Here is a 26,717-nt window from a genome sequence, read left to right as displayed (position 1 = left end):
CTTAGGTCTGGAATCCAAAAAGAAGCAGAGAGCTTTGGGACCTTCCTAGCGGGGGATGGAGGTATATAGGGACTGGACATCCATGGTTAAAATAAAGCGGTGGAGGCCAGGAAACTTAAAATCATTGAAATTTCCAGGACGAAGGAGATGTCCTCCTTTTTTAAAGAAAGGGGCTTCTCTTCCTCCAGCGTCAACTCTGATCTCAAACGCAACTCTCCAATTTCACGCACATCTGCTCTCACTCCATCCTCCTGCCAGCCCACCAGGAATAGGGTTCCCCTTGTCCTCACCTACCACCCCACCAGCCTCCGGGTCCAACATATAATTCTCCGTAACTTACGCCACCTCCAATGGGATCCCACCACTAAGCACATCTTTCCCTCGCCCCCCCTTTCTGCTTTCCGCAGGGATCGCTCCCTACGCAACTCCCTTGTCCATTCTTCTCCCCCCATCCTTTCCCACCAATCTCCCTCTTGGCACTTATCCTTGTAAGCAGAACAAATGCTACACATGCCCTTACACTTCCTTCCTCACCACCATTTAGGGCCCCAGACAGTCCTTCCAGGTGAGGCAACACTTCAACTGTGAGTCGGCTGGCGTGATACACTGCATCTGGTGCTCCCGATGCTGCCTGCTGTATAATAGCGAGACCCAACGCAGGCTGGGAGACCGCTTTGCTGAACACCTACGCTCTGTCCACCAGAGAAAGCAGGATCTCCCAGTGGCCACACATTTTAATTCCACATCCCATTCCCATTCTGATATGTCTATCCACAGCCTCCTCTACTGTCAAAATGGAGCCACACTCAGGTTGGAGGAGCAACGCCTTGTATTCTATCTGGGTAGCCTCCAACCTGATGGCATGAACATTGACTTCTCTAACTTCCGTTAATGCCCCATCTCCCCTTCTTACCACATCCCTTATTTATTTATTTATTATTATTTTTTTTCTTTTCCCTTTTTTCCACTCTTTTTTTCTCCCTCTGTCCCTCTCACTATAACTCCTTGCCCATCCTCTGGGCTTTCCCCTGCTTCCCCTTTCTTTCTTCCAAGGCCTCCCATCCCATGATCTTCTCCCTTCTCCAGCCTCGTATCCCTTTTGCCAATCAACTTTCCAGCTCTCAGCTCCATCCCTCCCCCTCCTGTCTTCTCCTATCATTTTGGATCTCCCCCTCCCCCTCCCACTTTCAAATCTCTTACTATCTCTTCTTTCAGTTAGTCCTGACGAAGGGTCTCAGCCCGAAACATCGACTGTACCTCTTCCTTAAAATGTTGCCTGCCCTGCTGCATTCACCAGCATTTTTATGTGTGTTGCTTGAATTTCCATCATCTGCAGATTTCCTTGTGTTTGCAGTTCCACTACTGTTGATCTCTTATTCAAATTCAAACTATAAACTTTCCATATTTCTGTGAGAATAACATTTAATTTAAACACACAAATCCAGTCATGCGTATCAAGATGTATCAGAATAAACGAACAAATTTACCTTTTTTTGAAAAGTAGAATAAATTTCATCCATGGATAAACTTTTTGAAATTATGAGGGGCTCCTCAGTCACTGGTTGTTGCAATTTTGTTTTTTTTCCTTGTTCTTGAACGCCATTTTCCCAGTTCATTGCTTTGTGAAACCACAATTAAATATACTTAAAACACTTACAATTACCAATATAAACTTCTCTGCTTTAAAGATGATTTTTTTTCATTCATGTCAGTTCACCAGAACCTTGCAATTTTCCACTCTGTACATTTCTATTCTCCACTCAGCATCCAGTCTTGTTTCCTCCTTCAATGATAAATACAATCTAAATTCACAAGCCTCATTCATGGATCCCTTGGTTTATCCCTTATCCCAAGATTTTGTGCAATTTTTTTGCATTATCTATGAACACTAAATCCCAAACATTGCCAATTCTCAAATGTTCATATCAATAGATGAGATGTTTCATTCTTAATTGAGGTTCCTATCTTTCACCTTTCTTCAACGTATTCACATTCAAGATTCTGCTGACTGTATTTAATCATGCACCAATACCCAAATATACATCACTTTAAAGCTGAAACCTAAACAACTGAAATAAAATATAATTCCATTTTAAAGTTTAATTGAATTGATAAAGATAACTTGGTCCTAAATGTACTTACATTTCCAGTCAGCATATCTTTGGCTTTGGGGAGATTTAATGCTCTTCAACTGAACTGCAACAAATCTGCTAGTGCAAATTAGCGGGCCCAGTAACATCAGTGGTGGATGGGGGCGGGGGAGGAGAAATTGTCAATGTTTTGGGTCGAAAAACTGTAATAGTCTGATACCAGTCCTGATATGGGATTTCAACCCAAACATCAACAATCCCTTTCTCCGCACAGATGTTGTTGGTCCCGTTGAGTTCCCATTGTACTGAGTTGTTGCTATTCAACTAACTTTCTGCTTCACATCCAGGCCCAGCACTGCATCAGAGTCTGGAGCACAAACATTGAAAGGCCAACTGATCACACAGGGTTGACAAAGGTTTGTCTGTGGGAATAGTGCAGGGGCAATGGAGGAAGTACATGATGCTGTCTAATACTTTTTTTTTATATACCAATGAATAAACTATAATTTTCAGTATCCAGGGTATATTTAATTTGAGTACCATGGATACAACTCCAGACTCATTCTGTGTAAAGCAAACCTTTCTAACTGCACTCCTGGTGGAATATCAAAAACAGAATGATGATTTCTAGCTGAAGTAAATGGAGCCTTTGGGCAGTTACCTGCTACAAATGTAACTGAAGAGTCAACAGCAGAATAGTTATACTTTGACTCATAATAAATCTCTAGAATTTAATGAAACAATGGGAATCCAGCAATAGTTACTATCAAAAAGAAACGTATTTGCCAGTATGTCTGAGGATAATCACTTGAGGTCAGACTTACTGCAATAGTGTAAATATTGTAGGCGCTTGCTTCAAAAATAAATGCAGTGCAGCAAGCATTTCTACATAATGTTTCTCCCAGTGGGTACATAAAACCACTGCAACATACTGTCTGAGGTAGCTGTGCAGGCAGGTACTTTCATAGTATTTAAGTATTTAAATGAGCACCCAAATTGTCATGGTATAAAAGGCTACAGGGCAAGAGCTGGAAAATGGGATCAGTACATCTAGATACCTGATGCTGGGATGAACTGCATGCTGAAAGATCTGTTTCCATGCTGTATGACTCTGTGATTCCAAGATCAGTTGGCTGATAATGAGTGGAGAACTGTGAGTTCTCCACTTATTATCAGAAAAGCAACAATAATGGGATAAAAATACTACATTTGCACACATTTAACTTGAGTTTCCCCAACCCAAAAATCTTTAGCTTGCACAGCCCTCCTCTGCCAGTCATTCTCTTCAGCATGGGGCTAAAAGACAAAAGTGAGCCAAGTGATTGTTCAGGTTCTCATGGAAATTGATTACATATCACCATTGACTGTGCTGATTATTTGGAAAATAGGATCTTGAAGCCTAACTTGTATAACGATTGTGGATACAAAATTATTTATACTGTACTTATATGCAGAATTATAGTGCATATGGGAATATAGTGCATTTTGCTTACAGTCAAATATATTCTACAGTTCTGATGATTCTTAATCATGATTTCCAAATTATTTATTAAAATTATAAATTTTAGATCAATTAAAGCATAGATGTATACCAGCTGAAATGAAAGGATCAATAACTTAAGACCAACCTTGTGCCACACATTCTTTACTGCATTTGTTTGAGGATTCAACATAGATGCCCAGCTTTTGTAGAAATTGCATGTAATTCACTGTTCCAGTCCTAGAAAGGTTATATCGAGAACAAAGCCTAATGGAAACATACATCTGTGTCAGTGAAAACAACTGCATCTGGGTTGGCTCAACAGTACAACTCCTGTTACTTAAGTTGGAGTGCCTATATTTGAAAGGGATCAAAATCTTCAATTAAACCTGTGCCCATGGATGGCAAAGCAAGCAGCACATCAAGTCCGTTGCCTGTTTATAATAACCCAATACTTCCTACCAGTTGCAAGTAACCTGCCCTCACCTATAAACACAAAGTTAAGTTTGCACAGATATCCCAGTGCTAACCTCCTGCAAAACATTGGTCCAGAATTCCATGGGAAGGTCCAAATGGTAGCAAGCATAAATGTCATAATCTGAGAGGCCAGGATAAGCTCCATTTAGAAGACGGTTGGAAAAAATAGTACGGCAGCAATTCTGCAATTGCTTTCAGAAACACCAGTGTTGGCTTAGTAGCTCATAATGTAACTGCCTTGTTTCAAACTAACTTGCACATCATAAGGAAAGGTCTATCAACTAATGCACTGATCCAAGAAACAAATACGGACAATATGAAGAAAAGGGATCAGAGGCTTGCAGATGCCACTCAATAAGTCTCAATGGAGGTAGTAGAAAGCAGGAGAAATCTCCTATGTTTGCAGGAATACAAGAAGCCTTCCTGTTACACACTTAAAGATGTGCAAACACAGGAAGGGAAAATAACTCTCAACTGGAGAAGGATCTCAGCAGGCTGAATGGGTAGGCGGAAAAATGGAAGAAGGAAATAAACCTATAGAAGTGGATGGTAATGTGAAGGAAATTAGGCATGGAGATCACACAGACGATACTACACTAATGAGTAGAGGAAAAGAGGTTAAGTATATCCATAGAACTCTCTAAATGGGATGGAAGGATGGATGGATGGATGGATGGATAAGATTTGTAAGAAAATTTTAGGATACTTCATTCAGTTAAGGAAATGATAGCAGTGGTTATATTTCTATATGAGTAATCCAAAGGGCTGAGCTACAAAACTCAGAGAAACAAGTTTAAATACCATGACTGCAATGGCACCTATAAAATACTAGATGACTTTAAAATCTTCCTTAGAGATATTCAGAAATATGCCCAAATTGGGAAGCCTGTCCTGCAAATAACAAATACGTGGCATAGACTGAGGTGCCTTTTATTCATTAATATCTCTGGCTCATCTATCTCAATCTCTATACATTGTTCTGACTCACCAGCAAGACCACCTTAGAGGTAGTTGCAGAGAGATACTTAATCAAGAGAGCTTTGAGTTAAATGTCTTTAATACTGTTGTTATAATAGCATAGTTAGAAAAACTTCTTACTGATTGCCTGCATTTGCCGTAGCTCCTTTCCATACCTTCCATCTCAATCTTCAATGCCATCCCCAAGAACTCCTTACTAATCTCTTACTAACTCTTCCTTCAGTTAGTCCTGACGAAGGGTCTCGGCCTGAAACTTTGACTGTACCTCTTCCTAGAGATGCTGCCTAGCCTGCTGCGTTCACCAGCAACTTTGATGTGTGTTGCCCAAGAACTCCTATTCCCTTTAACTACTGTATCAATACTGCTACTTGCTGAAGTGCAGAGAATAGCATGGGCACATAATTTATTCTGAACAGGGACTTATGAGTACATTGGAGCTATAGGAATGAAGTGGAAAGGTGAAAAACACAAGGAATAAGCTACTTAACTTTGTTCTCATCTTTCAACAACTGAGCAATATGAATTATTAACCAGCATAAAATAGCTTGTAATGTTATTCTACAACTGTTTAAATTAGTGTTTCAAACTTAATATTTATAAACATTCATTACTCTTCTGATGTAATGGATAAAGCTGAAATCACTATTTTGGATTCCCTTTTGGCTTAATGTTCTTCCATTCAAAACATCACATTGTATAACCAATTTTAAAATACTTATTTAATTGTTGCTAACTGCATTCTACTTTCACTCATAATGCAGCAGTTTTTCACTGTAGTGCACAGGATTAGCTATTGAACCATTCTGTATCAAAGTATAGTTTTAAAAATTCATCCCGAAACACCAAAGATGAGCATCTACATGTACTGACCTTTCAAACTGAGAGTCGGTTAATCGAAGACAATAACTCTCAAGAACTCTTCGAAGTTCATAGCACTGAATGTGCTCATCCTTGTTATAATCAAATAACTTAAGGGCTCTTACGAGATTTTTTACATTATTTAAGATCTAAGGAAAAAAATAATGTTACATTTTTCTGCATAATTGTTATATAAATAAATCACAACAGTCTTTTTTGCAACTTCTCATTTTTCCGAAATCTCATTTGCTAAAAGTACATGAGATTGTAAAAATCTGGCTTGCTTTCAGTACTAACACACTGGGGAAGTTGGCATAAAACATGACAAGCTCTTTTCATACTAGAGTCATTCAAATGGAACTTTGGTTAATATAACAGATATTCTAGGTTCTGTGTTAAAAATGTTATCTTATGTTTATATACCAATGCAAGAAGTTTTTAAGAAATTAGTACAAAAGGTACCTAAACAATTATTTTTAAATCATGCGGCCAAATATGTTACTCCTTTTAATATACCAACACAATTTCACTTTCTTTTATAAATCTAACATAAATGGGAATGGGAAATTGAGCCATTTCATAAGGGAATAGGGACAAAAAACTCAGTAAATTTTAATAGCATTCCAGTTATCCACCCTCAACCATGGCTGCATACCTGGCCCTCGGACCAGACTAATGAGTGAGCCAGATACCAAACCACCATTTCTGAATGACAAATGTCTGATTATCAGGATTTTACCATACATCTGATACTGTATTTAAAATATTGCCACTTCACAATTAACTCACTTATTCTACTGCTTAATTTGGTACCTCATTCTATATTTCACTTTCATTTCTATTTGTGTAGTCAACTGATCTTTGGTAAGGATGACGCAGCATTTACTGGATTGCAGTTGTCTGGTTCTCTAGTGTGCATCAAGGAATAAAATTCAGATATCCCCTATATGTAATCAATTCTGAAACTGATTCTCAGCAAGGCAGCTTATGGTCAATTAGGTTTCATAAGCTGATCCATCATTTTGTCCTATGTCCATTGACAGAACTAAAATGTATCGGCAGTAAATGCTGGTTTTGCCCCCAAATCCCAAACCCTGTAAAGCAAATATTTATTTTTAAAAATATCACTGTTTGCCCTGCCATATTGTTAAAAAAGCTCAGATCAAAGACATCCTATGTAGTTGGTAGAAAGGTAATTAACTGCTTCTCATCTCTTTTGAAGTGGTAGACCACTTTATCCTCTCTATCCCTGTAAGATGGATGGAATAACACTTGCCTAGTTGTTTCAAAGTCATCAGTCCAGCTGTTGTTACAGAACTATCTGCTGCAAATTTTCTGTAATGAATTTGCCTCTGACCTTCTTATGCATCTCTATGTTGTCTTTTGACAATATCACCTAAAATCAAAGTCTATTCCTAGACTGAAGTTCCCCTAAACTTCACTTACAAAAACCTAATCACTGCTCCGGTCCACATCATAAACTATCCTCCCCAGTCACTGAATCCAGCTCTCTTCCTGGCATTAGTTTGAAATAGATCCAGCTTGTTCACAAAACTGGTGTCATATCTGCTCCTGACACAGTTATCACATTATATAACCCCACCATTTCCAAGGTTGTTAACACTTTTTTCTCAAGTCATTTGCTGCTGAAATCAACATCTATGTGCGACCTCCACTTCCCATGGAAGCTCCTACTACCCTTGCAAATGCAAGTTCATCAAAAACCTGGACCCTATTTCCTAACATTCCAAGTCCATCATCCCTATGCTCCCTGACTTAGTTAAGCAATGTCTTATTTAAGATTCTCACCCTTGACCCCCAATTCCTCCCCATCTCTAAACCTCTCTACTTTACAGTTCTGCAAGATACCTGGGTTCCTTTAACTCGTGGTTACCCTCAGTTGAATTATTCTACACATTGTGGCTAGGCTTAAGCTGTCAATGCCCAAAGTGCTGAATTCCTTCCCTAAACCTTTCATGGCTCTTTCCATATGATGCATTTAAAATTTTGCATCTTTAATTAAGATTTTGTTTATCATTTTTAATATCTTCTTCAGTTATAGTGATAAACTTCAGATATCACTTGGGGCACATTGCTGTTCAAGCAGTTATGCAAATAAAAGATTATTTTGTGATAAAGAAGCGTTTCTCTTCTGTAGAAGCGTTGATACAGTTTAAAGTAGTACATAGGGCTCATATGTCTAAGGATAAATTAGCTCATTATTAGCTCTCATGTAAATCCTATATGTGACAGATGTCATTCTGAGACAGCTTCCTTAACTCATATGTTTTGGTCATGTCCTCTGCTGAAGAAATATTGGAAAGATATCTTCAATACCATTTCAACTGTTCTGGATATTGATTTACATCCTCACCCCATTACTACAATTTTTGATTTACCAATGATAGAACAAAGTCATTTGACCTCTTCATCATGTCAGATGATTGCATTCATTACATTAATGACTAGAAGATCCATACTATTCAATTGGAAAGAGATTAATCCTCCTACTACATTTCAATGGTTCTCTCAAATTATTTTGTGTTTAAAGTTCGAAAAAATTAGAAGTGTCATTTATGAACCTTCTATTAAATTTGAAGAGACTTGGAGGCCATTTATTCAATACTTTCATATGTTGTAGTTTGACCCTCTCCAATTCTATTCTGCTACTTTTAAATATATGGAGAGGAGCGGAGTTAATGACACTATTGGTTTTATCTGATGTTACATAATAGCCCATTTCTTTTTCTTTTTTTAGTTTAGTTGATTATTTGATTTAGATTAGGGTTTTTTTTTTCCCTATTAGGGCATTTTTTTTCTTTTTTTCTTTTTCCATGATATTTTTGTATATATTTTTTTCTATATATTACTATATTTGTACTTTGTAAGATTTTGGGAGGTTAATATCTGTGTATCAACTGTGTTTTTATTTATATATACTAATTATTAACAATGCAATCCCAATAGTTTTGTATCAATTCTTTGTATTGTTTGAGAATCTAATATTAATAAAAAGATTGAAAAAAAAGTGTTTCTCTATATCACAATGATATAATTCTGTTCTTTTGCGAAGATGCATTTCTCACCTTTTCTCTGAGGTGATTCTCAATTTGCTTTAATGTCAAATTGCAATTGGAGATAATGGAACTGCTCCTAGAAAAAGAGAGAAAATAGTTAAATAGCTGTTCTTATAAAGTGAATGCAGGTCTTCTCCAAAACTTCTCCAATTTGGTCCAGTTACATGTATGCTACATTGCTATGAGCAATCCCTGTGCTATTCATTTTTCCAAAAATGGTACCAGAGGGCACCATTTTGCATGCAGCTCCCAAAGGAATCAAATATCTCCATTTGAAACAATTACAGCTGAAATCTGCAGGCACAGAAACTTTAATAAGTAAGATTGTTTCAACCTAAGTTTGCACTGTACAGTTGCTGCATAACAAATTTCATGTCATTGAAGTCAGTGTTAATAAATTTGTTTTTGATTATTTGATATGGTAGAAGGTGAGCGGTTTCTTGATACAATGTGTTTAGTTGTACATATTTCTTAGAGAACACTCCAAAATAAGCATTACAAATGCAGTGTAATGGGAAATAATGGATAAAAAAAATCTTGAAAGTTGAAACAACTTCAAAAAGTTGTGGCATTGTTAATTACACAGAGACGTAACGTAAAGATTTTTTCTCCTCATGTATGTAAAGGATGCAAGAAATAAAGTCAATTCAATTTTAAGGCAATTCCACTAATCTACTGGATAATTCTATCTTCAGAGTTCCTTTGCAATGAAAGAACTGTGTGATGAACACAAATCTGGCAAGGAAGCCAAATAATAATCTTATTATGGCAATATTAGATTATGAAGAGACATTTGGAGAAAGTTTTCTCCTTTACATGGAGAAGCTGGTGCTTGGCCGGGCGGGAGAAGCTGGTGACGGGCCAGGAGAAAAAGAAGCCAGCAGACAAACCGGGAGAAGGAGAAGTCGGCGAATGGGCCAGGAGAAGGAGAAGCCAGTGGATACCGAGAGAAAGGGAAGCTGGTGGCGGGCTGGGAGAAGGAGAAGCCAGTGGACGAGGCAGGGAAGGTTCAGAGGAGCTGACCTGCATGCAGACCGTACTGCTTCTGTTACTCAAAGACATCGGAGTTGATGTGCAAAAGCAGTTTGCAGTGTAATCGTGAGTAACTATCTTGGACGTTTCTCTTGCAATCACAAGACCCCGTTGGACATTGATAATGTGTGATGCTGCAGGCCTGTTTCCCTTGTTTGGTGGAGAGACAGGCAATGAGGCAGAAGCATCGCCTCGGTTGTAATGAGGACAAGGCCTCAAGCAGGCTTGCCTACTGCTGCAGACCAGGTGAGACAACGCTGGAGGTGGTGTAGTGTGGAGTTTGTGCTCAGTTGGGAGCTGGCCTTTCCTGTCAGTGCTGCCTTCTAGTGTCCAACCAGCAGAAAGACAGGCTAGATTGCTAGGAGCTGTACCATCAATTGGCATGTTACTCAGCAACTTGGACTACACATGTGTTTTCTTGCATAACGATGTGTGTGTTTTTTGTCTCCCTCACTTTTTTGAATGTACGTTATGCACATAGGCCCCAGAGGAACACTGTCTCGTTTGACTGTATCAATGTAGGTCTGAATGATAATTAAGCTTGATTTGATTTGAGTAAAATGGCTAATGTGATCACATTGCACATCCAAAGTTATCCAAACAAAAATAAAAATGAATTGCGTTTCTGCCCTCAAAAGACCTAGCTTAGAGCTGCTTGCAAAATCTTTGCGACAAGCAAAGCAAGGGCACCCCTAACTCTGCCTGTGGACTGTCCCAAGCCCAACTGTGAAAGCAGGAGGGCTAGGCATGACACTAACAACCCCATCCCATAAAAACACAGTGCTACAGAAATGTCAATAAGAAGCTCCAGTGAGCTCATTCCAGGAAGTGGAAAGAAAAGATGGACTACAGCTGGGGACAACTTGAAAGACTGGCCCACGACAGAGGACCCTGGTGAGCAGCCTACGCCCCAGTAGGGGTAATGGGCTTCAGTAAGTAATAATACTCCTGGGAAAAAAAAATTATAAATAGAATGCATCAGAATTTCTTAAAGAAATTCATATTTGTATTGCTCTCAAAAGTAATACTTAAATCAGTAATTCAATAACTACATTTCTCACTTACAATAAACCATATCCTATTGATCAAGATCTGTTAAATTTTTACTTGAAATTTTAACAACATTCCTTTGTGCATTTTAAGTTATTAACATTTTCTTACTGAGAATACCAAAATCCCAAGTGGCAAGTTAGTGTTAATTCTTTCTTCCCTCAGAATATTGAGCATTGTCGATAACAAAACACTAGTTTTGAAGGTTCAATTCATAAACACACTTAATATAGAACAGGTTCATACAAAGCAGGACAATCCCAAGTGTGATTTCTCAATTATGCGGCTCTAGTAGATCTCACTTGGTGGTGAAAGAAAAGCACCTCAATCAATTTCAAGTTTCCTGGCTAGGGGGGAAAAAATTGGGTTCTCATTTATTAAACAACCAACTACAATCAGCATCAAGATTGTCAATGCAGTCGACACCTAAACGAATTTTCAGTTGCTGCTTATGGCTAAGAACGTTATCCTTAACATACCTATTGTGTTCAGAGTAATAAGGAAAAAGTTTACAAGATGAGTTTTGCAAAAAATCTGGTGCATTATCACTTGTCCAACACGGCATTCCAAGCAATTTTAAATTAAAGGCAATGTATCCAACATAGGATACCCAGTTATAAACTACAATCTCTAAAAAGTGTTAACGTTTCACTTCAACCCTGCAGTATCAACTCTTCTTTTTTCCTCAGATCTCTTTTATCAACAGCACAAAACCAATAAATAAACTTCTGTGATTTTTAGAACTTGTCTGGAAAAAAATGTACAATGATTTCCTTGCCCACTGAATTGTCAATACTGAACGAATCAGAAAATACTGCTAAAATCCATATAAATCAACATCTGCAATCAAAAAAGTTTTAAATATGTATCCCTCATTAGATTGATGAAACTTCCGTTTTACAGAGTTTTGCTAACTTCTTCACAGTTTTTGTCACTCGTATTTGAAATTTCCAGTTTATCTTAATTTCAGTACAAACCTGCTGCTTGTTCTTCTTACACAGGATTCATGAGATGAACAAAATTTCTCCAAAAATACCATGTAAGGTACCGTTTCATCACTATTGATTGGAATCTTTTAAAAAAAAGCAAGGAATGTACTTTATCATAAAGAACACAAGATTTATTGATATTGTAAATGGAAAATGAATGATTTACTTTCATAACACAAAATGATGGAAGAACTCATCAGGAATTCCAACCTGTTGGCATGAACATTGATTTCTTGAACTTCCAGTAATGCCCTCCCCCCACTTCACCATTCCCCATTCCCCTTTTCCCTCTCTCGCCTCATCTCCTTGCCTGCCCATTGTTCCTCTCTGGTACTTCTCCACACACCCCCACTTTTCTTCTTTCCATGGCCTCCTGTCCTCTCCTACCAGACTCCCCTTTCTCCAGACCTGTATCTCTTTCACCAATCAACTTCCTAGCTCTTTACTTCATTCCTCATCCGACTCCCGGTTTTACCTATCACCTCGTGTTTCTCTTTCCCCTCCCGCCCACCTTTTAAATCTACTCCTCAGCTTTTTTTCCCTCCAGTCCTGCCAAAGGGTCTCAGCCCAACACACCAACTGTACTTCTTTTCATAGATGCTGCCAGGCCTGCTGATTTCCTCCAGCATTTTGTGTGTGTTGCTTGGATTTCCAGTATCTGCAGATTTTCTTGTTTGTGATTCACTTTCATGAATTGGGTTAAGTGTTATAAATTGCCTGATGTTGTAATCACCACATTTTATGCAATCCAATTATTATTTCAGAATTAATGTGACTACTACAATTTTTCATAATGCACATCGTTCTTTGCAAAATAGTTCAGGTACTTTTTGATCTTCATCAATATAGCAGGTAAATTTCCATGCTAATAAATTCTCTCAGATCACCATTATCCACAGTATTATGCTGATGGTGATCAGCAATGTGATAGTGTGATGATTCATTTTCTTCCTAATTGCTGCTTAAATATCAGTTTTCTTCTATTTGGTTGCTGTATAATTTTGTACTTCACCAATCCAATTAGTGATTTCAATTTAATATGGTGCCTGTGAAGCACAGTGATGACTTGCTGACAGCAGACACAACTATTAACTAGGTTATTTCTCAAAAAGAAAACCTTTTCTCAAAAGCAATCACTGCAATCATTAGCCTGAAACTTCCCTTTTGGAGGTGAGCTTTTTATCACTCTGTACTACCTGGCATTGTCCTGGTGTGAACTGAAGTCTCAAAGGTGCAGCACGGTTTTGTGGTGTGGTGTGGCGTGTACAGGCTACATTGAGGTGGTGGGGCTGGGGCCTGAGACCAGGGAGCAAGCCAATGTTTGTCTGCTGGAGTGATCTTGGAGGCAAGTTAAAGTACCAGAACCAAGGTGAAGCAGCATTGAGGCCCGGGCCCACGAGCGAGGAACAAGCCAATGTTGACTGATTTAAGCACCAGGGTAAATTGGAAAGGCCAGGTATAGGTGGAATCGAGGTGGTGGACTCTGGGTCCAAGAGCATATTGAAGTAGCAGAGCCTGGGTCTGAGAACAAAGAATGACCTGATGTTTGCAGATTTAAGCACTGGGCCAGATGGAAAAGGTCAGAGGTTTGGATCTGGATGCGAGGGACAGGCCAGTGTTCAGCTGGCTTCTCTGTAAAATCTACTCATCTCTGTGTTGAACTGAGACTGCAACTAATGGGCTCCTGGATCGGCTGTGACTTGCTTCTTCGCTGTGGACGCACTTTCGTGAACTTCAGTTATGAATGTTACTTATTTACTTTTACTGCTTGCATGATTTGTTTTTTCTTCACATAAGGTGTTTGATGGCCTTTTTTTTATATTGGGTTCTATTAGGTCTATTTGTTTTGTAGCTGCCTGTAAGCCGATGAATCTCAAGGCCGTATATAGTATACATACATTGATAATAAATGTGCTTTGAACTTTAGTACATTCTCCATATGAAACAATACCATACAGTATAAAAAAATACTTGGAAAAATCCACAAAAACAAGCATACAATCAGTCCAAACTAGATTGTAATCATCTCACTTCCATAAAACAGCAGAATGCATTCTGGGCTTTGGGCACATCTACAGGTACCTCTGTAAACGTATAATCCCCACTCTTCACACTTCAAAGCCCTGTGTGATTGGACAAATAAACGTGCATGCATTTTATTTATTCTGAGATGTGTGTACTGTTGGCAAAGACAGCAATTATTGCTCATTCCTAATCGCCTTCAGAAAGGATAATAACTAACCTCTACAGTCCAACCTATGAAGGCATTCTAACAGTGTTCTTGGACTGAAAGTTCCAGAATGTCAATCAAGCAATTTGGAAGTCATCTCAGTTTGACTGGTACTTGCTAAACTATGCAATAGAGGTAATTAATTTTAGAGGTCCTATTAAAACCGATCCTATCTGTTGCAGCTTTTTACTTCCTTTTGTAAGCATTATTCATCGGAATATCATGTGGAAAAATGGGTAAGGATGAAGTGACATGGAAAAAGACAAACTGTCTGTGGGGATAAGTGGAGAGGGTTAAAATATCTTGGAAAGCATGCTATGGACAATAAGGAATAAATACAAATGTGAAGCAGCATTTCTAACTAAAACAAGAATTAATTAAAAGAATAAAACTGACAAATTGGAAATATGAAGGACTGCCTAACAATACTCTATAATTTTCTAATATCCTCTCCAGATGAAAAGAGTAGATATTAAAACTCAGTCTCTTCTGATACTTTAATTCTTGGCTAGTCTAAAGCTTTTCAAAAAAAATTAAGAGTTAGGTATGAAAATATAGGGTCATACAGAAAGCTTTTGGCACATTGGCCTTCATAAATCAATTTACAGGAAACATGCTCAAAATTCTGGAGAAACTTATGAGACCAGGCAGCATCTATGGAAAAGAGTAAACAGTCGACATTTCAGGCAAAGATCATTCATCAGAACATGGGTACAGGAGATGGGATGTTATGTTATGTTGAAGTTGTACAAGACGTGGTGAGGCCTAGTTTGGAGCACAGCGTTCTGTGCAGTTTTGGTCACCTACTGTTGCCAGGACTACAGGGCCTGAGTTATAAGGAAAGATTGAATAGGTTAGGACATGGAAGATTAAGGGGAGATTTGCCAGAGGCATACAAAATTATGAGGGGTATAGATAGGCTAAATGTAAGCAGGCATTTTTCATCAAGGTTGGGTGGGACTACAACTAGAGGTTATGAGTTAAGGGTGAAAGGTGAAATTTTAGGGGGAGCATGAGTGGAAAGTTCTTCACTCAGAGAATCATGAATATGTGGAATGAGCTGCCAGCACAAGTGGGGCGTGTGACCTCAATTTCAACGTTTAAGAGTTTAGATAGGTACATGGATGGTAGGGGTATGAAGGGCTATGGTCCTGGCGCAGGTTGATGGGAGTAGACAGGTTAAATGGTTCAGCATGGATGAGTAGTGCTAAAGGACCTGTTTCTGTGCTGTACTTTACTATGACTCTAAAAGAGAAGCCAAGCTTTCTGGGTGTAGTCTTACAAGATGCTTGCAGATGCTAACAAGTGTATACATATCAAACTATTTTCAAAAAGAGGGATCAATTGCACTTTAAAGTTACTAACTAGGTTCAGAGCATCTTGATCATTGCCATATAGTTGTACAAAAATCATCAAACATTGAAACAGTTTCCCTGAGGAGGTCTCCATAATTTCTAGATTTCAAAGAAATTTATGAAATATTAAAAGATGATAAATCTTGCATTAGATGCATAAAAGGCCCCATTATGTTTTTCAAAAATATTGGAGAGTATCAAATCTTCAAATTCAATCATTTCCATGGAAACAAGATACATTTTAAATATGCAATTTTTCGACATCTCAACCTCTTATTCAGTTTAAAGGACAGTCACTTCCTATTGCTCGAGAGTGATAAAAAATAGTAACAATAAAGCACTAAAACTCAGTGACTGCTTTATAATGAGACTTCAGGCATTTAATTCAATTACCCTTGCAAGTAGATCTTGAAATTGTTTTGGATTAAGAGGCAGCAAAAATCTTTCAATCACTTTGCGGAATTCGCCTTTTGTGACCGTCAGATTCCGAACTTTGTCATAAGTTTCGAAAGCTCTTCTCAAGTCATTTTGCTTTTCCTTGGCTCTCTGAGCAAGAATGTGTGCAATTTTTGCAATGGAGCAGCTTACATCATGGTCAGAGCACAATGAACCTAAGAAATAAATATTAAAGCAGATTTAAGCAAAAAAGTGCAAGAGCTTGATAATTATTGAGTATATAAAAAACAAATTGCTGGCAACTCTTGTAAAAAGAGTAGCCTTCTATCTCTGATGATGATCTGTCTGGAAGAGGTGAAATGGAAAGAAATAAATGAAAACCAGAGGAGAGAGAGGAAAATATAATAAAAATAGACAACTGCTAGAGAAAGTCCGTGGGGTTAAATGAGTGGTGCTTAGTGTGAAAACAAATTCAGCTAAGGTCCAAGTGAAGGGTCTCGGCCTGGAACGTTGACTGTTTACTTTTTTCCATAGTTGCTGCCTGGCCTGCTGAGTTCCTCTAGTATTTGTGTTGCATCAAAGCATGGTTTTGATGCAGGAGCACTGGTTGAGCCTGTTGTGGGATGGTAATGCAGAGTGATTAGGTGCTCATGTTGAATCTTAAAAAATGGAAAATGTCAAAGCAGCAGAAGTAAGTCACGAATGCAAATAGGAAAATGCTGGAAGAAACAATAAAGGTAGAAAGAAGTAAGTTCTGTGGTAGTGGAACAGATTGAAACAATGAAAATACCAAGATCTGCACATCTGCTCTCACCCCATCCTCCTGTCACCCCACTAGGGATAGGGTTCCCCTTGTCCTCACCTACCACCCCACCAGCCTCCAGGTCCAACATATTATTCTCCACAACTTCCGCCACCTCCAATGGGATCCCACCACTAAACACATCTTTCCCTCCCCCTCTCTTTCTGCTTTCCACAGGGATCACTCCCTACGCAACTCCCTTGTCCATTTGTCCCCTCCATCCCTTCTCATCAATCTCCCTCCTGGCACTTATCCTGGTAAGCAGAACAAGTGTTACACATGCCCTTACACTTCCTCCCACACCACCATTCAGGGCCCCAGACAGTCCTTCCAGGTGAGGCGACACTTCACCTGTGAGTCGGCTGGGGTGATATACTGCATCTGGTGCGGCCTCCTATATATTGGCGAGACTGGGAGATCGTTTCGCTGAACACCTACTCTCCACCCGCCAGAGAAAGCAGGATCTCCCAGTGGCCACACATTTTAATTCCACGTCCCATTCCCATTCTGATATGTCAATTCATGGCCTCCTCCACTGTCAAGATGAAGCCACACTCAGGTTGGAGAAAAAGCTCCTTATATTCCACCTGGGTAGCCTCCAACCTGATGGCATGAACATTGATTTCTCTAACTTCCGTTAATGCCTCTCCTCCCCTTCTTACCCGATCCCTTATTTATTTATTATTTTTTTCCCATTTTTCTCTCTCTGTCCCTCTAATAATAACTCCTTGCCTGCTCTCCATCTTCCTCTGGTGCTCCCCTCCCCCTTTCTTTCTCACCAGGCCTCCCGTCCCATGATCCTCTCCTTTCTCTAGCTCTGTATCCCTTTTGCCAATCAACTTTCCAGCTCTTAGCTTCATCCCTTTCCCTCCTGTCTTCTCCTATCATTTCGGATCTCCCCCTTCCCCTCTCACTTTCAAATCTCTTACTATCTCTTCTTTCAGTTAGCCCTGACGAAGGGTCTCGGCCCGAAACGTAGACCGTACCTTTTCCTATCAATGCTGCCTGGCCTGCTGCGTTCCACCAGCACTTTGTGTGTGTTGCTTGAATTTCCAGCATCTGCAGATTTCCTCGTGTTTGCGAGGATAATCATTTTTCCAGGTTTTAGAGAGGGAGGATGAAGTGGGCTTTGCATGGAGAATTATTAAGCTGAATGCTCTAGTGAACAGATCTCTTGAGGAAATAGCATGATGTTCAGTGTGGGGTTATGGCTCAGGACAGATGAACAGTCAGAGAGCAGGAAATCAGTCTCTCAGTTCTTCAAACAATATCAGCACAACCCCTGTCATCAGATTCAGTGTAAAAGGAGGAGTGAAAAGAATAAAGTGGTCAGTATTAGGCCATACATTTATAATGAATAAAGAGCCAGGAGCAGGGGTCTGGTGCATTGTGAATTCTGAAGATGACAAATGAGGACTGACTATTCAAAATCAGAGAGAGAAAATCAAAGAGGATAAAAGCATAAAACTGGTCTGTCAGGTGAGGTTGGAAGGAGGGAGGGAGGGAGGAGGGAACGTCGACTCAGACCATGAGAGGCCTGCGTCGGGCATTTTCATGTCTTACGAGGCGCAGATTGGAAGTCTGTGTGGGGCGCCACTCCTCGCACAGACTAGAGCAATATGTGGCTAAGTGCTTTGCTCAAGGACACAAACACACTGCCACAGCTGAGGCTCGAACTAGCAACCTTCAGATCACTAGACAAACGTCTTAACCAGTTGGCCACGTGCCCAACACTAATGAGGTTGGAAAGTGAAGGGAAAGAAAGGTTATTAAACAGTTAGAATTCAAGAATTGAAATTAGGAATCCATGACAACTAAAAAGAAGGGATAAAAAACCTTTGGATGATGGTCTTAATATTGATTTCAACAATTCAGCCAACCAGTCTTTCCAGTTTGGATATGAATTGGCCAGCTCAGATGGAAGGTCAATTAATCTAAAACACTAGCTCTATATCCCACTTGACATATGCTGATTGTTTCTAACATGTGCAACGCTTTGCCTCTCTGCACTTTAGAAAAAAGCTCTACCCCTCTTCCCTCGTGTATTTTCAGTCATTTCTTGATTTATGTCTCACCTTAGGTAGGTTATTGGTGATTAATAAGCCTTTACCCCCTCCCCCCCAAGTAACAGCAACACCACTTGTGTTATTTATTCTCTAACTCTCTACCCTATAACATACATTTTTTCCTCAGTGTTTTCATCTCACCCCCATCTTCTTTGTAATCTAAATATGGCTGATTTCCAAGATCTCTCAGTGCTGATAAAGGGCCATAGACCCCAAACTCTTTCTCACTTTAGAGATGCTGCCTGGCCAATTGTGCATTTCCAATATCTTCTCTTTTTACTTCAGATTTGCAGGGCATCTGCATGGTTTTGCTTTTCAATTACAACTTAGTATATATTGAGAAAATCAACATATCAGACATATGCCTACTCAAAGCTGAGAAATGTGTATTTTATAAAATGTTATAAAGGGACAGTATATCTGCAAAACTATCATTATTCTTTTTGTCTAGCTCACAAACTCAAAGAAAATTATCAAAATACATATATGTCACCATATACTACCCTGAGATTCGTTTTCTTGTGGCTATTCACAGAAGATACAAGAAACACAATAGAATCATTGAAAGACTGCCCCCAACAGGACAGACAAACAATGTGCAAAAAACACACTGCAAATACCAAAAGAAAAAAAGTAATATTAATAATAAATAAACAACATAGAACACAAGATGAAGAGTCCTTGAAAGTGAGTCAGTCGGTTGCGGGAACAGTTCAGTGATGGGGCAAGTGAAGTTGAGTGAAGTTATCCCCTCTGGTTCAAGAGCCTGATGGCAGATGGTTAATAACTTCCTAAACCTGGTGGTGTGGCTCCTGAACCTTCTTCCTGACAGCCGCAGCGAGAAGAGAGCATATCCTGGACGGTCAGAGTACTTGATGATGGATGTGAGCTACATAAAACAAGCATGATGGTCTTGTCTTGCGTGCATATATCACTGCTGACTGAAATTATACCTTCCTCTTTTGTTTCTTGTTCTCATCACAAGGGGAGAATGAAATAGTAAGATCCAACTACAGAAAGTATAATCAAAGGAACTGAAGCCTCCTATCTAAGATCCAGACTGTTTTAAAGGAATCAGACTCATTAGTTGTAGGTTTTAAAGACGCCCACCCCCCCATGAAGTAAATTTCAGTTCAGTTCCTAAAAGACATGCCCAGAACATCTTTTTTCCTTTTCCCTATCAATTTGCACTAATGCTTTTATATTTATTTTAGTTTATTTTATCATGTAAGTTTTGTATAATTTATGCTAGTTTATGTTAGTAATGCACTGTGCTTCTTCAAAAAAAATCTTTCATGGAACTAAACTAATTAAAATTCACATTTATTCATAGAGTCGCACATCAGTCGGTACAGGAAATGGGAGAAAAAGGCTCATTTTGCAAAATATGGCAATCACATTAGTCATTTAACAATTTATCCCTTATTAATATTTTTAGCAATAAAATATTAAGGCCACAAACTTATCAATCACCCCTCGTATATAGCTTTAACATTACCTCATGGCAGTTGAACTCAATCCCACGGTTGATGAAGGCTATTACACCATATGCCTTCTTAACAACACTGTCAACCTGCACTGCAGCTTTATTGCTTAATATTTTTAGCAATAAAAATATTAAGATAAATTTGACTGTGTTGAGACGCTAGATAAGCTCATTATACCTGAAGCTGATTGCAGTGATGCTCGACTATTGCAATTACGCCATGAGGGTGTTGTCTGGGGCCTTGGGGTCAATGGTATTCCACGGGACTCCAAACATAGAACCCCTAAGTCTGGGGTAGAGCCAACCATCCTCTTGAAGAATTTATCTAGAAATCAAAATAAATCAATATTTAGAACACAACTTAATGGAATGATAATCTGTAAATATAAATGATCATTTTTATTATGGAGAGCAAAACAGTAACTTGTAATATCTGAAACCTGCCTGACTTGTTCTGAAATCAGCATCCAATACCTCATTTAAGCATGAAACACCTTGGTCACTCTCTATCCATGCTCGTGTTTGCACTGTGTTCCTATTGGACAGCGGAGTCGAAAGGTATTTGCTGTTCAGTTAGATTCCAGTTTCAGTGGCATTCAATTTGCATCACGTTTTAACAGGCAGAATTGGAGATTTTCTCCAATTCTCCCCTTCCCTGTATTCTCATCTCTCCATGACTCCTACCTCTCAAACCCTCCCTTCCTTGTCGCTGCTTCCCTCGTCTTCCCCATCCATGTACTCATCTCACCTTCTAGTCTCTCCCTGACCCCTTCTTTCTCCCCATCCTTCCTCCACCCCCTCCACGACCTTTCAATGTCACCCCTTCCCTCCTCCAATGTTCTAGGAACCCCACCCCTTCTCTGTCTCTTGCCCCCTTCTCCCCTTCCTCCTGCTTCATCACACACCCAATGCCTTCTCCATCTCCCCACGCCCTCCCAAAGTTTCCCCTGCCCTCCCTGTGTCCCCCACTAAAACCACTCTGCCCTTCTTGTCTCTCCATGACCTCTTCTTCTCAACTCCTCTCTGCATGACCCCTTCCATCTCCCCATCATTCCTCCTACCCCTTCTCTGTCACTCCTTCTCTCCTCTACCCCTCCATAACCCTTTCCCTCCTCCAATTCCCTCCACAACCCTCTTCCCTGTCATCTCTTCCCTCCTCCAACGCCCTCCATGACTCCTTCACTCTGTAAACGATTCATCCCAGTTACCCGTCCTCCTGCCGTACCTCTTCCCTCCTCCAACTCCCTCCATAGCCCTCTTTCCTTCTCCAACCCCCTCCATGACCCCTTCCCCGTCATACCTTCACCTTGTAAACGATTCACCCTCGTTATCTGTCCTTCTCCCGTACCCTGTTCTTGCCGCTCCGGTTGCGCCGACGCAGTCTCGTTGCCGAGCAACATCGTTGCTGGTCGCAATGGTGAACACATTCCTCATTGGATAAACCCGTAAATGATACTCAAGCAAAGGTCTTCTCAATTGGTCTGCGCTTTAAAACGTCGAAGAGGACGCAGGCGGGTGGGTGTTTTTTGCTGGGCATGGGTGAGGGAGCACAAGTCTGGGTATTTTTAGCGTTTTTAAGGGGTACAGGGGTTTTTTTTTATATAGAATATGACGAATAAACAGGAATAGGATACTAGGATGGTCAAAGATGGGAGGGTGAAGTGTAGGTTTGTGTGTGTGTGATTGGGTGAAGGGATTTAGAATGTATGTCTAGTGCACATTCTCGAGCAGAGGGTGGCGGTAATGCACCATTAAGCTGGATGCCAACCGCCGTAAGACGAGATACAGACAGGCAGGCGGCAGGGTGGAGTCGGCGGACGGAGCATCTGTTGGTCTGAGAAGGGAGTGGCTGAGTTGGCTCGACTGGAAGCTGGCTGTGTTTTGCTTGATGCGTGAATGTGGTTTGGAACCTGTTGAGGGAAAGAGGGTGGGGAAGGAACGGAAATTGCTGGGAGGGGGTCGTGTGGGTCCGGTAATGGCGGACAAGATAAGAGGCGGGGTTGAGGGAAAGAAAGTGGAGAAGGAGAGGGATAGAGACTTGGGACCAGAGGTAGGCAGCTGGGGAGAGGTGGATTATTGTGAAGGGAGAAATAAAGGGAATGAGGAGGTAGTGAGGGGTCGAATGAATAAAAACCAAGACAAAGGGAATAAAAGAATAAGAAATGATAGTGGAGAAAGCTCTGAAAGTGAGGAAGATGAACAAGCTCAGAGAGGAGGTGTTGTCATAATTAGGTTTAATGAGAAGGCTCAGGGACATATGAAGAAAATTAACCCGTTTGTGCTAACAACAACTCTGACAAATAAGGTAGGGGAAATAGTATTTGCAAAAGTCCTTAATGATGGCAACTTATTGGTAAGATGTGCGAATGAGGAATAACTTGAAAAAGCACTCAAGCTAAAAGAGATAGGAAAATGCAAGGTGGAATACACTGGGAGGGTGGGAGCACAAAACAGTGGTTGTAAAGGAGTGATCACGGGGATACCAATGAGTATAAATATGGAGGAGATAAAGAGGAATATCAAAGGAGGGAAAGTAATGAATGTTCAAAGACTGAAAACAACAAAGGAGGGAGTGAAAAAGGAAAGTGAATCTGTATTGATTGAATTTGAAGAAGAAGGAGTGCCAAGGAAGGTGTTCCTGGGTTTCATGAGTTCCCAGTAAGGGTGTATGTGCCAAAGCCACTGAGGTGCTATTATTGTCAAAGGTTTGGACACGTGGCTAAAAACTGTAAAAGGCAGAGGAGATGTGGGGGTGATCATGAATATGGAAAGTGCGGAACAGGAGTTCAACCAAAATGCTGCAATTGTGGAGGAGCTCATAATGTTGCATATAGTGGGTGTGAGGTTGTCAGACGGGAGACTAAAATTCAAGAAATAAGAGTGAAAAGAAAGATCACTTATGCAAAAGCTGTAAGAATGTCAAGAGAACAGAATAATGCTCCTAATGAACAGGGAGCAATAGGGATACGAGAGATGCAACAAAGAACAAATGACAGGATTTATGTAGACAAAAAGGCTCTAGTAACATTCATTGCAGGAGTGATTAATAGTACGGCTGAGGTAAAGTCAAAAAGTGACAAAATTCAGCTGGTGGTAAAAGCAGCAGTAAACCATTTAGGGTTAGTAGGACTGACATGGGAGGAAGTGAGGGAGAACCTCAGTAATCAGTCAAGCCAGGAAGTGTCATGTGTTGGTTAATACTAATTATGGTGATTCTTTTACAATGGAATGCAAGGAGCTTACTGGCCAATAGCCAGGAATTCAAGCACTTTATTAAAGAAATGGTTGTAAAACCAAATGTAGTGTGTATTCAGGAAACTTAGTTAAAACCAACTTTAGACTTTGTGGTATATGGGTATACAATGATAAGGAAAGATAGAAATCTAGGGGGAGGAGGGGGTTGTGCTATGTTAATCAAGCAAGGTATACCATATAGGGTACTGGAAAAAGGAGATGATCAGGAATATGTAGTGGTGGAAGTGTGGGAGAGAGGGGAGGGAGTGGTTATAATTAACTACTACAATCCATGTAAAAGGTTGGATTTGGACAGCCTATTAAAGATACAAGGACAAAACCGACATAAAGTAGTGTGGTGTGCAGATTTCAATGCTCATAGCACAATATGGGGGGATCAGATTACAGATCCAAATGGAAAGGTAATTGAAGATTTGATGGAAGAAAGGGATTTGGTGTGTATGAATGATGGTAGCAGCATAGATAGATATTAACAACAGGAACTGAGTCAGTGTTAGATATTACGTTAGTGTCTAATACCTTGGCTGGCATTAGTAACTGGGGTGTTTGGACTGCTTCAACAGGAGGCAGTGATCACTACCCAGTTTTGTGTTCAGTGGGTGAAAGAGTTGAAGTAAGACCAGGTGGCGGAACCCCAAAGTGGGTGTTTGAAAAAGCTGACTGGGGTAAGTTCCAGAAGTTGAGTGAAGAAAGGTTGACAAAGATTGATATTTCTGGAAATGTAGATGAATTAAACAGTCAGGTGACTTCAGCAATTATCATGGCAGCAGAAGGATCTATACCTAGGAGTAAAAATAGGATGAATAGAAAACTGGTACCATGGTGGACAGAGGAATGTTGTCAGGCTGTAAAAAACAGAAATAGAGCATTCAGGCTAGTTAAAAGAACCCATAATATGCAGCATTTCGTTCAATATAAGAAAGCACAGGCAGTGGTGAGAAGAACTATACGTCAAGCTAAAAGGGCAAGTTGGAGGAGTTTTTGTGACAAGGTAGGAAGAACAACACCTGTGGGAGAGATATGGGGAATGATTGAGGATGGGAGGAGATAGAAGGGAATGGGAATATCCAGTAATGATATCTGAGGAGGAAACTGCAGTCTCCAGTAGGGATAAGGCTGAGGTCATGGCCAGGTCATTTGTACTGATACACAGTTCAGAAAATTTGTCTGAAGAAGGGAGAAGAAGAAAGGAAAGAATAATGAGCCAACACCCAGGTGTGTTAAGCAGGAGGGAAGGAACAGATGATATAATTGATTATCTATTTACATTAGCAGAAATGGTGAGAGCAATAAAGAGATCGAGACCAACCTCCCCAGGGAAAGATCTGATATGCTCTGTGATGCTAAAAAATCTAGGAGAAGGAGCGCTCTTGAAGTTGCTGCATTTTTATAACAGAGTGTGGGAGGAGGGAAGATTACCAAGTGCATGGAAAGAAGCAGTAGTAATTCCAATAAGGAAGCCTGGCAAGGATCTGTCAAAACCCACTAGCTACAGACCAATTGCATTAACATCAAGTATATGTAAGATAATGGAAAGGATGATAACAGAAAGGTTATCATATGAGCTTGAGAAAAGGGGAATGCTGGCAAGTTATCAGAGTGGTTTTCGAAAGGGAAGGAATTCCATGGACTCAGTGATTATGTTAGAGACTGAAATAAGGAAGGCCCAGGCAAATAGAGAGTCAGTAGCGGCAGTGTTCTTTGACATTGAAAAAGCCTATGATATGATGTGGAAGGAAGGATTATTAATTAAACTGCACAAGATGGGGGTTGGTGGGAGAGATTTTAATTGGATTAAAGATTTTTTGTTTGGTAGAAAAATTCAAGTTCGGATTGGATCAGAATTATCAAAATGGTACATAGTGGAAAATGGCACACCTCAAGGTAGTGTGATTAGCCTGTTACTTTTCATCATTATGATCAATGATGTCTTCACAAAGGTACCAGTGGATATAGGTAGGTCACTGTTTGCGGATGATGGGGCCTTGTGGAAAAGAGGCAGGAACATGGACCATATAATCAGGAAACTACAAGAAGCAATTGATGAAGTGGTGGAGTGGGGTTATGATTGGGGATGTAGATTTTCAGTAGACAAAACTCAAACTGTATTTTTTACCAGGAAAAGGGTTGAGGTAGGGAAGAAGTTAAGGATGTATGGGGTTGAATTAGAAAGGGTTGCATTATTTAAATTTCTGGGAGTTATATTTGATTCACGATTAACATGGGCAGGACATATCAGGAAAGTTGAGGAGAAATGTAAAAAAGTAATAAATGTGATGAGATGTTTGACTGGTAGGGAATGGGGAGCAAGTTGTTCAGCTTTGAAGAGAATGTATGTGGCTATAGTAAGATCTGTATTGGATTATGGAAATATAGTATATGGATCAGCAGCTAGGTCTCTTATAAAGAAACTAGATGTGATTCAGGCTCAGGCCTTGAGAGTGTGCAGTAGGGCTTTTAAAACGTCACCAGTGTCAGCCCTACAGGTAGAAATGGGAATAATGCCTTTGGAACTAAGAAGGATGCAACTGATGGCAAACTACTGGGCTAATTTGCAGGGGCACAATGATTCTCACCCTACTAAAGGAGTGTTGCAGGGGTGCTGGGAAAATGGGAGGTTTCAGAGGGATACCCTTAGTCGGGTAGGGAATGATATCGCGAAAGAATGTGGAGTATTTGATCTGAGGATAAGTCCTTCAGTAGTTTATCCGGTTGTAGCTCCATGGAAGCTTGTATGGCCCGACATAGACTGGCATTTGTTAGAGGTAAAAAGGAAAGAAAGATATAAAACAGATTTGGTAAATGCATTTAACTGTCATGTGATGGAAAAGTATAGTGATTATACTCACTTTTATACGGATGGTGCGAAGGAACCTGAAACAGGAGTGACAGGGTTTGGGGTGGTAATACCAGCAAAAGAAATTGGAATCAGCAGAAGAACATCTAATAAGTTAGGGGTGTTTACAGTGGAGATGCTGGCAGTGTTAGTTGCGTTGCAATGGGTGCAGAAAGCCAGACAAGCCAAAGCATTGATATGTTCAGATTCATCCTCAGTTCTAGCAAGTTTAAGGTCTTTTCACACAAACAGTCGGCAAG

General features: G+C 40.0%; 1 protein-coding gene across 2 annotated transcripts in view; it reads right to left on the bottom strand.

Moving 5' to 3' along the window:
- efcab6 (EF-hand calcium binding domain 6) overlaps positions 1 to 21,800 on the bottom strand; it is a 109,516-nt gene extending 87,716 nt beyond the window's left edge. Inside the window, exons 1-8 of one of the 2 annotated variants that reach the window (XM_072267851.1) lie at positions 21,689 to 21,800; positions 20,545 to 20,691; positions 16,010 to 16,227; positions 12,020 to 12,114; positions 8,970 to 9,036; positions 5,896 to 6,032; positions 3,719 to 3,837; positions 1,488 to 1,618 (exon numbers count right to left, since the gene is read on the bottom strand). In XM_072267851.1, the coding sequence (XP_072123952.1) occupies positions 1,488 to 1,618; positions 3,719 to 3,837; positions 5,896 to 6,032; positions 8,970 to 9,036; positions 12,020 to 12,114; positions 16,010 to 16,227; positions 20,545 to 20,691; positions 21,689 to 21,800 (1,026 nt within the window). Of the gene's footprint in view, positions 1 to 1,487; positions 1,619 to 3,718; positions 3,838 to 5,895; positions 6,033 to 8,969; positions 9,037 to 12,019; positions 12,115 to 16,009; positions 16,228 to 20,544; positions 20,692 to 21,688 lie in introns of those variants that run through there. The other variant, XM_072267849.1, reaches the window with a different exon arrangement.
- Positions 21,801 to 26,717: the final 4,917 nt, after the last annotated feature.

This window comes from Mobula birostris, chromosome 9 (assembly GCF_030028105.1).
Source record: "Mobula birostris isolate sMobBir1 chromosome 9, sMobBir1.hap1, whole genome shotgun sequence".
Lineage (NCBI taxonomy): Eukaryota > Metazoa > Chordata > Chondrichthyes > Myliobatiformes > Myliobatidae > Mobula > Mobula birostris.
This window is presented reverse-complemented; position numbering and strand designations above follow the sequence as displayed.